We start from the raw sequence: 18733 nt of genomic DNA, 5'->3' as shown, positions 1-18733 counted from the left end.
ACATTTTAAAATATATTACAATACGAAACCGCCATTTTAAATTCTATTAGTATTTCACATTATTACTGTTTTTACAAAAAATAAATACCTTCTTGGTGGGCTTAACATTAAAAAAAAACATAAAAAAAAAAACGTACCAACCGCAAACTTTTGAACAGTAGTGTAACGTATGAAATTGAAAATTAATATCATTTTTGTTCATTTATTAAATCCTTTTAAGTGGATTGTTAGCAAGCTTTTATCATGTATACAATATTCAGCTATTTCCTCCCCTCTGATTTATAAATACAAAAAAACGCCTTTTCAGAGCAAGCATATTGAGATGTTATCAAAAGGCTGAAAAATATTGCACTGTATATTGTTTAGCTCATAGATGACCTGTTTTTTAAACCGAGCATGAGCTCTTGGCTGATGGTGCAGACTGCCCTTGCCTACAGTCATACTGGCACCACCCACATACAGGAAGGAGGCAAAGCACAGGCTAAATACAATGTTGTGTGTGTGTATACAGTAAACTGTATATAAATTGCCAAGTGATTCTCAGATGTGCTGTCTCTCGTCCTGTTTGTGGGGTGTGGGCCCTTGTAGAGAGGGCCATTCTGACTCTCACCTTGTCCCCGGATGGTTGACTCTATGCAAAAATTGTTTATTTGTCTGCAGATTAAACCTTGAAGGATGTGGTTTTGAATTTCAGTTCCTTTTCCTTTAAATCTCACCATCTCACTCTCTTTCCCACCAGATTGTATCGGGATAGACTGTAACCTTAGTAAGTGATTCTTTTATCTGCAATGCTATTTTTGTCTCTTTCTCTCTCTCTCTCTCTCTCTCTCTCTCTCTCTCATGCTCAGCCCCAATTCATCCAAAGTTTCTTCTCCTCCCTCGTAATCCTGTCTTCCTGCACCGTTAACACAGATTTTCTTTTGAACATGTTCCTAGTTGGCATCCCTCTCTCTTTCTCTCTCACTCTTTCCCCAACACCCCCCTCTCTCTTGCGTTCCCTCAATCTCAATCTCTTTTGTTACGCAAAATATGCCGATTTGCTGCGGTGTTTGAAATTAAGCATAACCATCTCAACAGTTTCCATTTCAACACCATATGTTTCTCACTACTCCAGTCTGTTTCATGTCCCTGTGGGACTCTTTTACATAAGGAAAATATGATAATAAACCATATAATAAAAGAAGAAATGTTCATTTGCCAAATCAGGCGTGAGGTTGAACATTGCCTGTATTTGAGCAGTGTTACATCCATGTGTTGGGAAACGGTGCAATCCTCAGTATTTAGCAGTGCAGTTATTCTGAAGGTAAGTAGTAGTGTGAATGTTATGTTCAGTATGAGACCAAAGGACTGTGTGTATGTGTATGTGTATGTGTGTTTAGCTAGATTGGAAACAAATTTGTCTGCAGAAGTTAGCTAAATCTGACAAAAACTTTTAGGGATATCCTCATTTGGAAAACAATTAACTAAAATAGTTTTATATTCTAATAATTCTTTTAATTTTTAAGAGTAGAGTTAAGGTTTAGGTTTGTCAGTAGTATTGTTTATAATTATTAAACTACTCACTGGAATGCTTTATTAAATTGAGTGGATCTATCTATCTATCATGTTTCATTTGGGTTTAGTGATCCTACTTGCAGATCAGCTCACAGTTTCCAAAGAAAAAAAAATCTAAATATAAGCTACCATTTAAAGTTTGGTGTTGGAAAAAAATGTCAAATGTTTTTGAAAGAAGTCTCTTATGTTCATCTAGGATGCATTTATTTGCAAAGTTAAATTAAATGTGTAATATATTACTACAATTTATGTGAATTGTTTAATATATTTTAAAATGTCATTTCTTCCTGTGACGGCATAGCTACATTTTCAGCATCATTACTCCAGTCTTCAGTGTCACATGATCCTTCAGAAATCATTCTAATATGCAGATTTGCTGCACATTTCTTATCATTATCAATGTTGAAAACAGTTGTGCTACTTAATATTTTTAATGGAAACTTCAAATTTAGAGAAAGTTCAAATTTAATCGAAATTTAAATATTTTGTAACATTATACATATATTTACTGTCACTTTTGATCATCATTGAGTGCATCCTTGCTGAATGAACAAATTAGTTTCTTAAAAAAAAAAAAAGAAGTCTTACTGACCCCAAATTTTAAATGGTTGTGTATATATTTGGTAAATAGCTGGGTAATAAGTAGGACAATGTAGTAGTATAATGTCAGCGAATTGTGGGACATTTATTCTTTACTTGGCATACAGTATAAGCAGTAGGTCCTCATATTGGATGTGTTTTGTTTTCGGTTTCATGAGTGTAAAAAAAAAAAAACGCGGCTACAGCATGTGACTTCATCCTTTTTTTTCCTTTGTTTGAGGATTAAAGCTTTTTTTTTGCCATTTGCTTACGAAATTCTAGACTACAAAATGTATGCCACATACAGTATTTACATGTAAATTAGGCCTCTAATTGTGAGATTTGTCTCTCTAGTACTTCATTAGTCATGAGGTAGTAGGTGTTTGTGCTTCAGGACACAGTTCCCAAAAAAAGCATGAAAATATTTTGCGTAGTGAAAATTTTGACATGTTCACCATTCAAACGCGTCATCAAAAATCGTTCATTCATCTGTGATAATGACTCAACAAACTTGGATTTGTGGAATGCTTTTTATTATAAATGTTAATAATTCCAATGAAAAACAGATGTATCAGAGCATGATGCGTCATGTGCTCATTTAAAAAAGAACAACTGTAGAGGCATTACGCACGACATTTAAGTAACAAGTAGGCCCTCACAGAATCTGCACCCACTGTTCATAAAGATCTACACATTCGGAGCTGAAATATTTGGATACTTAGGTTATGTTTTGGGTATTAATTACACAATATTCAACAGAATGTTACAGATTTCCCCAAGTTAAGCTCATTCGACAAACACTTGTGGCATAATGATGACTTCCTCAAAATATTTTACAAGACGTAAACAAAGTGTTAACATGATTTTAATGTGAAAAAAATTTATATAAAGATGTATGCAGTTTTACAACTTTGTTGCATGACAACAACATAATGCCTAAAACCACAAAGCAATCATAAAATAACGAGAATGTTACTTCTCAAATAAATGCTTTAATAATATTATAAGCTTCACGTTTCTGCTTATAAATCCTCCCAACAATGGCCCTTTTTATTTTAAGTGCCTCAACCGAACCTTATTATGAAAATAAAGTTCAAACAACAAATCTAAATTATATACTATATGTATTGTAAGATTTAGCTGTCACTGTATACTAGCACTGCTGAAGTGCTCTATTGACCATCCAGGACTGGAACTTTCCTGTTCTAATTAACATAATATCATGAATTCATTCTCAGTTTCCACCACCAGGTGGCAACAAACACCATCTATTACAGCATCCGATTTTGTCTCAAGCAAGTGCTTTTTGAAGGACTGAATCTACAAATCATCCCTTTTTAGGGAAGGTTACATCCTTATCAAAATTTTTACAAACTACGGTAAACGCATTGGATGACACGTATTAAGTTTTATGGCACATCCGCTATTTAGGAGCCGATAAGCGATTTATCGCGCGTAATGCTCACGGAATGATGAATCTCTGCTTGGTCATATGTGGATAAGTACATTCATAATCAGGCGAGCATGACCATTTGATATGTTAACCTGTGAAAGTGTTTCACAGTCCCCTCTACACTCTCAATATTAACTTGATGGGTATGTCAAACATATTTAGACTGATGGAAGTTTTAATGACAGTAAAATGTTAATTGACTTTTAAATAGACAGAAATGCTGGTAGTTAAAGTAAATTATACCCAATTAGGGCCCTCTGCCATCTGTTAGAAGTCTCTCTCTTTTTCTCCTCACCATGATGTGCATTTTAAACAGTTTAGCACGTCATGAATACGAAGCAGATTCAGATGACGTTACCATGCAAAAATCACACATTAATGTTAAGTTAACATTAGGTTTTAACGGATAATTGACATTTTCCAACGCCTGAAGCTATTCATCAAAGTTTGATATGAAGATCTGCATTGTATCCAACATTTCTTGATATCTAGCACTGTTCTAACTCGTATTTGCTTACAATCACAGGCTGTATTTGTGCTCGAATCCTTAATGCGGTCGCAGTTTTATCCGTAATGTTGAGTAACACAAGGCCGAGCCAAATCGACGCGTTCGCTCTTAGATTTAAAAGCAGGGATGGGTAACGATTTAAATTTAATTAACAAGCTGCCAGAAGGTGTAGAAAGACAACTCCCCCTCGCTCTGCCTCCTGCTCGCTTATTCTGGGGGGGTTTCAGAGCAGGAAGAGCTAATTACAGGGATGATATGACATCGACACATTCCGATGCAAAGAGTGTCACACGTACCTGGTCATTAGGAGTTTTACTCACAGGTATGGACAGTACTGCATCTATGGTGTGACTTTGAGCTCCAAACAGATTGCCTACCAGATTAAAAGCAGATGTGTTGCTTAAACGAAGTCATCCGTGGAAGATTTAGCAGATTCCGAGTGCTACAACACCCCTGCAAATAGGCTGACGTTGTTCCTCGGAGGGTCTGTTGACTCCAGCAGAGCCAATTAGAGTAGCCAGCAGTGCAGTCTGAGGGGCTTTGAAGCGCCCTGAAGACTGAGGCAGCTGCATCGGCCTGACCCATTTTTCCACACACACACCCCAGGCACCTCTGAGCCCACGCCAACCCGGACCGCAGTGGCCTGGCAGCAGGCGCGTCTCAAAACCGTTACTTTAGCATATTATTGGAGAACTTTCACTGCTGCCGATTGGTTTCGTGTCGGTGGTTGGACTCTTGAGGGTCTGAGATGGATTTGGTGTGTGTGTACTGTCACTTTAAACCTGTGTGCAGTTTTGTTCCTCGGCCATAAAACTCCTGAGCCTGTTAGGATTATACACATACCCAGGGCCAATTCAATTTCATTTCAATTCAAGTATAATGCGTTTGTCTCCCGTTACACACTAATGCTCAGGCATCACCAGTCACTCTGTGTTATAATGAGCAGAACAGTTTTCAATCGCTTTTTTTTGAGAAGCAATATTTAAAGACACCGAATCAATGTGGTTTGTATTTATAAGTGACAAATTTAAACGAGAAACAAAGCATATTTATACAGTAAATAAGTCAATAGCAGAGCTGAACTGGACAATTTTGATCACAACAGGGGGACTAAGAAAATAAAATTGTCCAGCCATGACTTCCTGTTATATGAGGAATAAAATATGAGGTAATGGGGCCACCATATGGGTTTGGTGCAAACAGGGATAAAAAGGAGGGCCTACCCTATGTGTAAAATTTAAATATACTACTGGAACTTTAATGTCGTGGGCCTGTTTTTTCTGCTGGAGGTCCTGAACATCTTATTCACATTCGTAGCATCATGGATTCTGTCAAATACCAACAGATAAGAAAAATCTAAAACCTTATAATGGGTTGGATCTTCTATCAGGACAACGATCCAAAACAAACATCAAAATCAACTCAGAAATGTGTCACTGAGCACAAAATGAAGCTTTTGCCATGACCATCCCAGTCCCTGACCTGAACCCTATAGAAAATGAGTGGGCTGAACTGAAGAGAAGCAGCGCCAACATGGATCTGGAGAGATTCTGTATGAGGAATGGTCTCTGATCTCTTGTCAGGTGTTCTCCAAACTCATCAGGCATTATAGGAGAAAACTCAGAGCTGTTATCTTGGCAAAAGGAGGTTGCAAAAAGCATTTAATAAAAGGGTGCCAATAATTATGGCCAATGTGTATTAGAGAAAAACATTACATAAAGAGATTTTCTCCCCAATTTCAATAGTTTACTTCAATGAAAGGTTCGATTTTTGTGAATATATCAAAAGGATAAACAATGCAGATTTATTTTCACAGCCTTCTTTGATCATATTTACAAAGGATGCCAATAATTCTGACATTGTGTCTCATTCACTAATAATTGGGTGGATTATTTCGTATTTGTACGCACAGGTGAACTCAGGAGAAGAAAAATCTCCGCCAAATTCACAACACATTCGTACGCACATGAATTTAGTTTTTTTTTTGTTCTTAAAATCGTTCGTACGCACATTTCACACACAACTTTGTGCGTACGCGTGCTTAGTGAATGAGACCCATTGACTGTATAACAAGTTTAGATGGAAAGGATCTTAAGCTGACTTGCTAAAGACGTTACTGTAGCTTTACCCCTTAATAGACACAAACTTTTATGAAAATAAATTCCAGCACAGCTTTACAACAACCCATAATGAAATGACCCTTCACAGTAGATCATGCTTTACAAAGAACTCTGTTTGAGAGCTACATATGGCAATTTATCTGTTCAATAAAATACATTACTCACCTGTTGAGTCGTAAAAACACAATGCTCTGCTTTTACAACAATCCCTCAGTTCTCGCCATCGCTGAAAAGCCAAGCCAATCCTGATTCTCATTTATCGTGTTCTCTTTTTGCCAGAAGACTCTTCTCTGATCGGCGTTATTTTTTAAAACGTGTGATTACCCAGCGGTTCGAGATTTAGCTGCTCCATATCATATCCTCTTTCTCACTTGTTGTGACAACGAACCTATGAAGTTAGTTACATAGTGTACCTTTAAACAGCTGAATATTAGCATAATATATTTTTAAATCTTATTATAAAGACAGTGATATATACTAACATCTATCTCATATTAAATATTTTAAATAATCCCTTATCCTAAACAAGTGCATCAATTGCCATCTCAGCTGTAGTCTATCATTTAAATTGAATTTAACTCTAAACAAGTTTAAAACATACTGGGAATGTCATTTAAAGCCTTTTTTTCAAAAAATTATAGGACATTAAATTCATATTTGTATAAAGAAAACCAAGGTTGTTTTCTTTGAGGAGGCAACAGTCCTTTTTCACAAGAATCAGATTTTACATTGTGAAACGTTTTCACTCGGTGTGCGATCATGCACAAACATCACCAAACAGACACGTTGAATGGCAAAACTAACTGAATTATTAGCGCCATCATTTAGAATTAAACAAACTTGCATTTGTGATGACCTGAAGCTAATTCAAAAGATTAATACATTGCTGGGTCTTCGTATAGTTGTGAAATGTTTGCCCTTTGCAGAGTAAAGCACAATAGTGTGAATATTTCACAATGTTGCTTTATTCTATTTTTGATTAAATGCAGCCCTGGTTAGCATAAGAAACTTCGTTCATACACATTACAAAATCTCACAGAGTATCAATCTAAATATGTTTTTTTATTATCTTCAGTTGCAGTGCATTGAGCTCGCTTGGTCACCTTACTTATCTGTATTGACCAGCATTTCAATACTGGTTCTGTAAAGAATACGTTATATATACATATACATATACCCTACATAGGCTCACAGAAAGTATTAGAAGAACAGCATATGTACGTGTCACGATTCTCCTTAAGGAGTGTCTGGGTGCGTATGTTTTGTGTGGGCGCGTGGTTGTGTGAAATGTAAATCAGTGTGTTTGCTTGTGTAGGTATGCTCATGAGTGTCAGTATGCTTGTCTGCACTCTCTATAGAAACGTTTGAGTTAGGAGATATGTCCTGTCAGTTCACTCTGAGTACGTGTTTGTATTTGTATGTGTGTGTGAGTGAGAGCACCAGGCCTGTGAGTTAGACTGTGCTGTATTGATAAGACGGGAAGCTTGCAGCGGTGTGTGACTTTGGCCCTCTCTCTTTGCAGGTAAAGGACCGGAGACTCTGTTCGCAGGGCATAAGCTGAATGACAATGAGTGGCACTCTGTGAAGGTGGTGCGCCGTGGGAAGAGCCTGCAGCTTTCTGTTGACAATGTGACCGTGGAGGGTGAGCGGAAGACCTCGCACACACTGTATATGGACACATGGACAATTATTACAGTTATAATAGAGTCGAGATTCAATCTTATTATGCCTGTGTACACTACATTCAAATGTTTGGGGTCAGTAAGATTTCTTTTTTTTAAAGGAATTTAATACTTTTATTCATGCATTAAATTGATAAAAAATGTACATTAAAGACATTTGTAACATTACAAATTATTTAAATTTAAAATAATTTTTATTTTTATTTAAAGAATCCTGAAAGTTATTATTTACAATACTTTTTTTCCATCAATACTACATCAAATTGTTCTTTTGAATTTTTTATTTATCAAAGAATCCTGGTAGATTCCTTTCAAAGTTTCCACAATATTACTAAGCAGCACCATAGTTTTCAACATTGGTAATAATAAGAAATGTTTCTTGGACACCAAATCAGCATATTAGAATGATTTCTGAAGGATAATTTAATACTGAAGACGGCAGCAATGGCTGATGAATTCAACGTTGCTATCAAAGGAATAAATTACATTTAAAATATATTATAACAGTTTTTGTTGTTGATTTATTCAATTTTTTTTATTAAATGCAGCCCTGGTGAGCATAAGAAACTTCTTTCATAAACATAAAAAAATCTCACTGACCCCAAACTTTTGAACAGTGTATATACAAGATAAAATGAACATGAAATTTAAAAAGGAAAACATTTCGGACTGAAATTAAACTTTAAAGTGAACATAAACATCCTAACCAGGTGTGATCCATTATAGTAACGATCGCTCTTTTTCTACAGAAACTATGAAATCTAATTGGTCTAAATTCTTGCACCTCATAGTGAATTCTAATGTTTCCAATTTGTGAATGAATCATTCAGATTGCTTTTGTGAACCAAATGATCCAATCCACTGCCAAAGTGTGAAGAATAGTTTGTTTGCAAATTGCTACTCATTTCATGAACAATATTTTCAGTGAATAATGACTTCAATTTCAGTATGTTTCTTACAGGAAGTTATCTTCACTGATTTTCACGTTCAGTACACATAGACTTGCTTGACTTGCTGCATCATACCTAGTTAGGGCAGCATGTTATTCATTCTTCGTTGTGGTGACAACTGAAAGATTATATATAGAACAGTTTTTCAGGTTAAAATTCATCTTGCACATTGCAAGTTCAGCGTTACAGCACATCCAACTCTAAATTGAACATCAAAAGCTGTACTTGCCTTGGGATGGGCTCAGGCAGCACGCCATTCCTTAATATCTTCAGTTCCCAGACCTGACTAATCGAGCGTGTTTGGTTCCGCCACAGGCCAGATGAGCGGAGCACACACGCAGCTGGAGTTCCACCACATAGAGACGGGCATCATGACCGAGCGGCGCTTTATCTCAGTCATGCCTTCCAACTTCATCGGCCACCTGCAGGGCCTCGCTTTCAATGGCATGCCGTACCTAGACCAGTGCAAGAATGGTGATATCTCCTACTGCGAGCTCAATGCCCGCTTCGGCATGCGCCGCATCGTGGCCGATCCGGTCAGCTTTCGGAATCGAGGCAGCTATGTGGCGCTGTCCACCCTGCAGGCTTACGCCTCCATGCACCTCTTCTTCCAGTTCAAGACCACCAGCCCCGATGGTCTGATGCTGTTTAACTCTGGAGACGGCAGTGACTTTATCGTGATTGAGCTTGTGAAGGGGTGAGTGGGTGAAGAAAAAGTTGTTTATTGTATTCCTGTGATTTTACTCCTGCATCATGTTTTAAAAGTTTAAAAGTTTAAATTTTTTGGCTTTTAGTTAAAGGGGACCTATTATGCCCCTTTTCACAAGATGTAAAACAAATATTTGATGTCCCCAGAGTGTGTATGTGAAGTCTTAGCTCAAAATACCCCACAGATAAAATTTGGGCTTGTGCAAAAACGCACAGTTTTAGTTTCCCTTTAAATGCTAATGAGCTGCTGCTCCCGCCCCACTTTTCCGACGAGAGAGGTCCTCGTCCTGGTAATACATAAACATACCTGAACTCCTGTAGCGAACATGAAACGTCTTCATTGATAACTGAGTACCAACAGAGTTGGTCAGTGGTTTTGCGTCTGTCTGACAAACATCTCTTGTTTGGCTGCTCTGTTCTGATGTGCTGTCCTTTACAAATAAAGATTCCACTATCAGACCGATAAAAAAATAACAACATTTTGGACGGACTCATGGTGCTATCACATGCTATCACAAACTTTATAAGTCTAACATGTTATTATGAGCTTGACAAATTCAAAGGCAATTTGGAAAACAAACGCGTAATACTTACTTCTAGATGTGTAGCTGGATCACGAACAGTTGGCTCTGCTACATCCTTCAAGAGCAACTTTTTAGTAAATAGATAGAGCTATGTGGATTAATACATCCAGCTACACAACACCGACAACGCTTGGGAGACATTCTTGTCTGTGCAGCAATGGCGGATGTGTACAACTCTCAACTCACTGTGAACTCGATCAGGGCGGTTCTATGTTAAAACGGCAGTGTCTGTCAACACTCGTGGGCATCACTAGTGGCGTCACTAAAGCCGCATTCTGAAAACAGGTCGTTGGGAGACTCTGCTTATGATTTATGGGGATTTAAAAAAAAAAAAGGAGTGGGTGGATTTTTTTATCACTGTAGGGTGGTTGTGTACACACACTGCCAACACACATTTATGTCCAAACACCATGCAAAAGTGAATTTTGGATAATAGGTCCCCTTTAGTTAAAACAATCTTTTAGCAGATATACACATTTAGAATTTGCAACAGTGTTATTTTAGTAATAATTATATACTATATATTTATTTATTTTTTAAATGGCTTTTGTTTTTATATTTTCAAATTTAATTTTCATTTATCTTTGCTAGCTTTATTTATTTTAGTTTTAGCTTTAGTTTTTATTTTATTTTATTTATTTTTAAATACAATTAATTTTGTATCTATTTATATTCATTTTTATTTAAGCTTCAATTAATTTAATGAAAACGTTTTATTTTATTTTTTATTTAATTAATAACAACACTGATGTACAGTATTTTTGGTACCGTTTAAATGTGCCAAAAATATTGATGACTCATCTTGCACTACACAGAATTTTGTCCAATCAAATGCGCTCTAGAGTGAAAAAGCCGCTCGTCCTGTATCAAAAAAGAGAAGTATTCTGCCCAACGGTCCTGTTTCCATAAGAATTGTGCTTAGGAAAGAAAACTATTATCATCAATTGATTTCGTGTGGACTTTAAATGGCAGAAATATAGGATACTGCATTTGACTCCGCCCTCTGCTGCATCAAACCAATCAGAGAAAAAGCTCATTGAATAAAATCTGTTCATTATTAAAGGACTTCACTTCACTTAAAGGCGCGCATCACTATTGTCCATACTCATATTGCTAAAGACAGCATTAATCATTAAAATCAAATGAATAAAAGCCATTTGATTAAACTATGAAGTTAAGACAGGAACTATAAAGAAGAGATTAGAATAGAAAATATCAGGACATCACTGCACAAATTTCAGAAATAGGCAGGGTATTATGAAATGATAATAACGCTGAGAACTAACCTGATTGGGAAGAGAGAGAGAGATGAAATTAGAGTGCAATATAAAGTAAAGCCTTATAAGAGCTATACGTGATGGCAAGCCTGAGGCCTGAGAGACAACGAGAAAGAGACCTTAGCTAAAAGCAAAAGCTTCCTGAACTATTCTACAGCACTACAGCAAAGGAAATTATATTATTCTCTGAATTGTGAGCTTGCAGTCTCATTTGAATGTGATGAAAAAGACTGTGTATTGTGAAATAATGCTAAGACAACACTTCTTTGCACTCAAAAACATACAGCATGACTAGTGTAGTCCGAATCAGGAACAAATGACTCTTAGAAGACGGCTTGTTTAATGATTTCCCCCCAACAAATCTCAGGCTCTGTTCCAAAACATAGTTAGCTGCTTCAGAAGGTGTCATAGGGGCTCAGAAAGCAAAGCGTTTTCCAAAAGGCAGGCATCTTAATTATGCTGCCTACTAAGAATTCATGTTTTGGCCAAATGCAAACGAAAAGCCTTTAACCCAATATTTGCATGTGCTATGAATTTTTATGTTTATTAGTGTGTGCAGTTAGTCAAACTCTGTTGAAAAAAAGTTGATTTTGAGTTTGTTTCAGTTAACATGCTGCCTTAGAAGGCAGCTGTCTATGTAGGCAGTATGCAGCAAGATGGTTCAAATGGCTTTGGAACAGAGCTTGAATCTGTCTGATGAATCCATCTTTAAATCTGACCCAAAAAGCCTTGAACTCATACAGTACTGAAACGTGCTTTTCATATGACAAATGTGCAGTTATAGACATTTGCATATAAACAAACATTTGCAGTGTTTTTGTAATAAATATTTGTTAACTTTATTTTAGGATCCAATTCTCACTGTTGTCTAGCATGCATATTACTAGGATATTGGATGTTTATTAGTACTTATAAAACACATATTAATGCCTTTTTCTCCATGGCCATATTCTACAACCCTTCTACCTAATACCTAAACTTAACAACTACCAGTGATTAGGAGTTTATTGGGGTAGTTAATAGCTAGTTAAAGTGAGAATTGCACTTAAATTGGATTCTTTAATATGGTTTAGAATAATAAACATAGAAGACATATTCAGTCTTTAAAACATTGCAGTATGTTACCAAATTAGCATTGTAAGTTTTAGTTCAATTATGGGTTTGAACTGTTTGGGGAGTGGGTGCGATTCTATAGGAACCACTGACAGGAAGAAAAAACCCTTGAGATGGTAAGCAAGTATTTTCTTCTACTCTACCACCCATATGATATTAAAAATAAGGATCCTGAGACATTCCCACTGACAGCTCGAAGTTCAGCTTCAGTACATTACACAGATTGTTGGCAATATGATCCTTTAGCATACAAACATCAGTCCCGAGAGAGTCGAAGCTCAAAGGCCTTTTCCGACAGAACTAACACACACTTGTTTCCGTAGAAGAGTGAGTTGCAGATATTATTGCAGAAACTCCCAGAAGACACGGCAGATATTCGAGGGAGCACATGTAAGCAGCTAGTTTAACACATTAGAATATGAGAGGCATCCAGATGAAGTTAAGTTGCCACGCTAAACAGCGCGTTTAAGTTTGCGATTAGTTAAGAGACATTACTTGGATGTGAATCATAGCCGTGGGAGGGTGAGTCAAGTCGCATTATAAGATTCGCACATTTGTCTCCTTGGCATTTAGTTAAAGGTACGTGGAGGAGAATCTCTTGATGAATCATCACAGGATAGAGGCCATATTTAAATTTAAACAAATTCTGCATGAGTTGCTTGTGGTTATGCGTAAATGCTGATCAGTATCTGCTAGGAAGCAGCTCGAGTTATTCTTTTGACGTTTAAGCGTACGCCCGATGACTCTGAGACAACTGTGTCTGCTTGTCAATCAAGAGCGATTTTAGGAGAATGATTGCGTGGATTGCTATTCTTAGCCTCGGATACTGTTTTCGGCTCACATGAAAAGTGCAAATCCATTTCAAAATGATAAAGTAAGCACTGGTGATCTTGATGAAAAAAGAGCAACTTTTTAATCACATGTAATGTAAGTGTTATTTGATTAACGGTATTCTATTAATTGGCAGCTCACTCTGTTCCCAGCCCACATGCCAAAGCCGCCACGTGGGAGATCTGCAGTCTCGGATCAGTTATTTTTCCTACCAGCCTAGTAAAAGATTTCTCAGTTCAATCATACTGCCTATGCCAAACATAGTAGGTACAACAACCTGATTTTCTCTATACATTTTATTCCATTGGGCAAAAATGAATAGTGACAAAGGGGAAGGTGCCTCAGATGTTTAACTTCCTCAGTCGCAGTGGTCCAGAAAGCCAGTTATTCAGCAAGCAATTAGACAGCAGGTGGTCTTGCCTCTCACCGGAGTCTGCACAAGCATGTAAAATGAGAGAACGCTAATGAGAGCTCTCTCTCTCTCTCTCTCTCTCTCTGCAGTATCCTGATGCATGAACTGAGGGCAACTACTAGCATTAGCAAAACTGAATGTTTATAGTTTGAATAAATATTAGGAATGCACTGTTTATCTCCATGACCTTGTCAGTATTGACAACTCTTTTTATTTTACAACTTTTTTTTGTCATTGGTTTGAATAGAGTGTGAAAATGTCTTAGTTCTGCAAGTATTTTTCACATTTAGGCATCTTAGACAATTCTTCAGTAAAGAGTTCTAAGCCACACAAACAGTTCAGAGATGAATCACAGTATTATAGTATTCATCTGGAAGCAAACATGTATTTGAAAAACAGAAAAAGGTTTGAGACAGTGTAGTCTTATGAGGGATTGAACTACTGCTGCAGTCACACTTGAGCTCTGTTGCTGAAAGACTCAATTCTATGATAAAAGATGATTTCTCTTAAGGCATATTTCAATACTCAACAACCCCAAAAGCTTATGTTAGGCCTTTCTTGAAAGATTTGTGGATTATCCAACCCAGGCTTGTTGATAAAATGTGCCTGTGATGACATTTCTGTAAAATGAAATTGAAGTTGAACACTTTGAAATTGAAAATGTCTAGTGAGTGGCGTTCAGTTTTCTGGCAAAGTTTTATTACATTGGTGTTTGTACATATCGTTGCAGTTTGGATATTTCTTTTAGCGGCAGTAAAAAGTTCTATTGATTAGTTCTATATATTAGCCTTTAGCTTTCCTGTAGCTCAAACAGTAGAGCGTTGGCTCTTGCAACGCCAAGGTCATGGGTTTGATTCCCAGGGAAAGCAAGAATTGATAAGAATGTAAATGTGTACCTTGAAATGCAATGTAAGTCGCTTTGGATAAAAGCGTCTACCAAATGCGTAAATGTAAATATTAAAAAAAGCAAACATGAGACACATTTACTGAAGCAACCATGCCATTGTAACTTGTTTCTACAAGTATTTGAGCTCTTTTATTGTGACTCATGTTTCACGAGACTCGTACCCGAGCGCTCCACATCGCAATTTTAACAATGTACTAGGTGGTTGGCGCCGACATGTAGTGCCATTGTGCTTCGGGTGACCCAAATTCGACTCCCGGCTCATCGACCTTTCCCTCCCCCCCCCCCCCCCTCTCTCTATCTCTCTCTCTCTCTCTCTCTCTCTCTCTCTCTCTCTCTCTCTCTCTCTCTCTCTCTCTCTCTCTCTCTCTCTCTCTCTCTATCTCTCTCTCTCTCTCTATCTCTCCCACCTCACTTCCTGTCTAGCTACTGTCCTATCCAATAAAAGGCAAAATAAACGGCAAAAAAAAAAAAGAAAAAGAATGTACTAGGTGAACTCCCAAGCAAGTTTACTATGTCGGGAAAAGTCATACATATGGAGCTGGTTATGTGATGCAGACATAAAAAAACAAAAATTTGTTTATAAATCATGCACTATGGTAAGTGTTTTGAGGTCATAATATAGTACTGTGCAAGGAAACGTATAAAAATAAATATTTATTAATCGATAATCTGCCCCTGTAATTATAATTTGGGTGTAAAGAAATACAATTTGTTGCTTTTTGGCTGCCACTAGTGTTCATTTAAGCCGCAAAAATGGTAAAGACACGTTTTTCCAATGAGCCTATGCTGCGATTATTGCGAAAGATCAGATTCTCTATAGAGAAAATTAAAATACCTTTTTTACTTCCAGAACACTTTTCACGCTATTGGCTGATCAACTGATATGGGAGCTATATATTGTCCACGACTTATTGTAATTTTGGCATATTAGTTATCAGCCAAAGCGCATTTATTACTGACAAATGTCAGTATAAAATCTTTAAATTAAAATAAATATGTGAAATGAAATCTTCACACAAAAAGTTCAAAGCATCAAATAATGTCTAAATATGATATATGGAGCAACAGTGTATTGCATTTTAAGGGACACTTTGCTGAGAACTGTAACTGGGGCTGCACACCGAGCTTCTGACAGGTTAGAAGTCTGTCTGTGCCAGTATTTCAAGCCTTATTACAGATATTGATTTGGAAGCAGAAAGGCAGTATTGTCATCCTAAAGAGGGTTGCATGATTCCACTGGGCTGTGTGATTGACAGGGGAACTGATGTATTGCAGGTACATCCATTATGTTTTTGACTTGGGCAATGGGCCGTCGCTCATGAAGGGCAACTCCGACAAGCCGCTCAATGACAACCAGTGGCACAATGTGATGGTGTCCCGCGATGACAGCAACGTGCACACGCTCAAGATCGACTCCCGCACGGTCACGCAGCACTCCAATGGAGCCCGCAACCTGGACCTGAAAGGTATTTCCTCTCTATATTCACACTTTTCAGAATCCCTACCATGTTGCCTTAGTTAGTCAATGCATATTCAGATTTGAGATACCTTGAACCTTTTTTTTTTTTTTTTTGTTAATGTCCACCTTTTGTTGTCCACATTTTTTGGTGATATGCACACAGGTATGTAATAGTACGACTTAAATGGGTAGTTGACCCCAACATGAGTATTGTTATTTGCTCATCCTAATGTCACCACAAACCTGTATGACTTGCTTTCAGTCTTTTTTTTTTTTTTTTTTGTCCATACAATGAAAGTCAATGGAAACCCACTGTAACAATTTGGGAACCAATATTCTTCAAAATATCTTCTTTTGTGTTCCACAGAAAAAAGTATGTTTACATACACATTTGGAATGACATGAGGGTGGGGCCCACATTTCATTTTTGGGCAAACTTTCCCTTTCACAGCCCATTTGTACTTCACAGCCTCATTGTTGCAACCACCTAGCAACGCCCTAACAACCAGTCAGAACATCAAACATTTAGCAACGCCTTAGCGACCACCCTTATCCATCTTCTAAATTGTACAGTATATGCTTATCAAGATACTAATATCTTTATTGACAGTATAAAAAAAACATAGAAATGTTTAAAAATATATTCTGAACAAATATTTCTGTATCAATTCTGTAGATTTATTATAATTTAAATAAAATATAATTGATTTTAACTTAAAATATACATTTATTTTTTAAAAGAAACAACCTCTTATACATAAGATATAGCATAAGATAACATATTATATATATGTTGAGGATTTTTATAGTGGAGGGTCTTTGACTGAGGGACACTGGGTCGGAAAAATGGGTTCACTTTGTTCTCTAGGAAATATTTTCAATCTTCTGATCTTCAGTATAACATATCTTTCTTCCACTTTTATTACACTCACTTTGGTTGTTTAGGCTCAAGTCTTATGACTGTTGTCTCATTCTTAGGTACGATTAGATACATATTTACAGTTATGCCCATCTTGGGTTTGATTTTAAACTCTTGCATTCAACTTTAATGAGCATCTTTCCTGATGGGTATTTACACTGCTCCCAGCTCCTTGTTTAAATCATGTTGCTTCTGAAATCTACCTTCCAGTACTTCTCACTTTTTGCTATCGTTTTTCACTGTTTTCTGCTGTAATTAGAAGAACAAAGAGTAGCGCCTACAGGGGAAAGAGAAAAAGCAACAACAACATGCCAATGACTTTGCATAATTTTTAGTGCTTCCAAACCGGCTTTTGCTATCTTAAGCAGGTGTTGCTTGACTCTGGGCACAAAAACAAACTTTTATTTCACAAAAAAATGTACGAATATGAATCTCATGTATATTCAGTTCTTTCCTTGTGTGTGTTGAAATGAAATATTTTGATTGAAAAGACATTAGCAGCTGCTGGCATAGCAATATCCTAGGCTTTTCAATAGTCTGAGTTTCATAGTAGAAATCTTGGCAGGCAATCATTTGTTTTGTGTCTTAGTCGACATTTGTAAAAAGCTGAGACAAGTTCACAAAAAGAAAACAGAACCCACTTTGTTTGTCAGGACCACATAATCTGACCATGGAACAAGTAGATGTAATGAGAATTTGTCAAGGTTTTTTTTTTTCTCAGTGTCTGCTGTTTTTCTCTGCTGATTGGCTAGTAATGCGGTAGATTGGAACCATTTTTTTAGTAAAATGTTTTTAGTATATGTTTTATATAAATAAACTTTGGAAACATTACAATTTGTCAATATGTTTGAAAGAAGTTTCTTATGCTCACCATGGCTGCATTTATTTAATACAAAATACAGTATAATCAGTAATATTGTGAAATATTATTACAATTGAAAATAACTGTTTTCTATTTTAACAAATTTAAAAATGAAATTTATTCCTGTGATGACAATGCTGAATTTTCAGCATCATTACTCCAGTCTTCAGATCCTTCAGAAAGCATTTTAATATGCTGATTTGCTGCATTATCAATGTTGAAAATAGTTTTTGCTGCTTAACATTTTTGTGGAAACAATGATACCATTCAAACATTTGTTGCAAGATAAAATTTTTTATAAATGAATGCTTTTATTCATCAAGGATACATTAGATTGATCAAGTGACAGTGAAGACATTTATAATGTTACAAAAGATTTAGATTAAATAAATGCTTTAATAAATGCAAATAAATGGTGTTCATTGAACTTTCTATTCAAGAAAGAATCCAGAAAAAAGTATCACCATTTTCACAAAAATATTAAGTAGCCACAACTGTTTTCAACATTGAAAATATTATTTCTTGAGCACCGAATCAGCATATTAAAATGATTTCTAAAGGATCATGTGACACTGTAGACTGGAGTAATGATGCTGAAAATTCAGCTTCGAAATCACAGGAATAATGTGTCAGCAAGGTGCAGGCAGACGACAAAGAAGCAGAAGATGATGATTCAAAACACAGAGTTTAATAAAAGTCCAAAAGGCAATCCACAGAAAGCTTAGCACGAGCACAACTTACACATATGCTAACGTAAACGAGACCGGACAAACACAGAGTGAAGGTGAGGAGCTTAAATACACATGGTGATGAAC

At 36.6% G+C, this 18733-nt stretch overlaps 1 protein-coding gene across 8 annotated transcripts in view; it reads left to right on the top strand.

Annotated features, from left to right (window-relative positions):
* The window catches only part of nrxn2a (neurexin 2a), a 452348-nt gene that overhangs the window by 213005 nt on the left and 220610 nt on the right, over nt 1–18733 (top strand). For 6 of the 8 annotated variants that reach the window (XM_056262002.1, XM_056262001.1, XM_056261997.1 and 3 more), the window contains 4 exons: nt 740–766; nt 7737–7856; nt 9162–9543; nt 15954–16144. In XM_056262002.1, coding sequence (XP_056117977.1) covers nt 740–766; nt 7737–7856; nt 9162–9543; nt 15954–16144 — 720 coding nt within the window. The remainder of the gene's footprint in view (nt 1–739; nt 767–7736; nt 7857–9161; nt 9544–15953; nt 16145–18733) is intronic. The other 2 variants (XM_056262003.1, XM_056261998.1) reach the window with 1 other exon arrangement.

Source organism: Rhinichthys klamathensis, unplaced genomic scaffold (genome assembly GCF_029890125.1).
Source record: "Rhinichthys klamathensis goyatoka isolate OS25496 unplaced genomic scaffold, OSU_Roscu_1.1 h1tg000191l_1, whole genome shotgun sequence".
NCBI lineage: Eukaryota > Metazoa > Chordata > Actinopteri > Cypriniformes > Leuciscidae > Rhinichthys > Rhinichthys klamathensis.
This window is presented reverse-complemented; position numbering and strand designations above follow the sequence as displayed.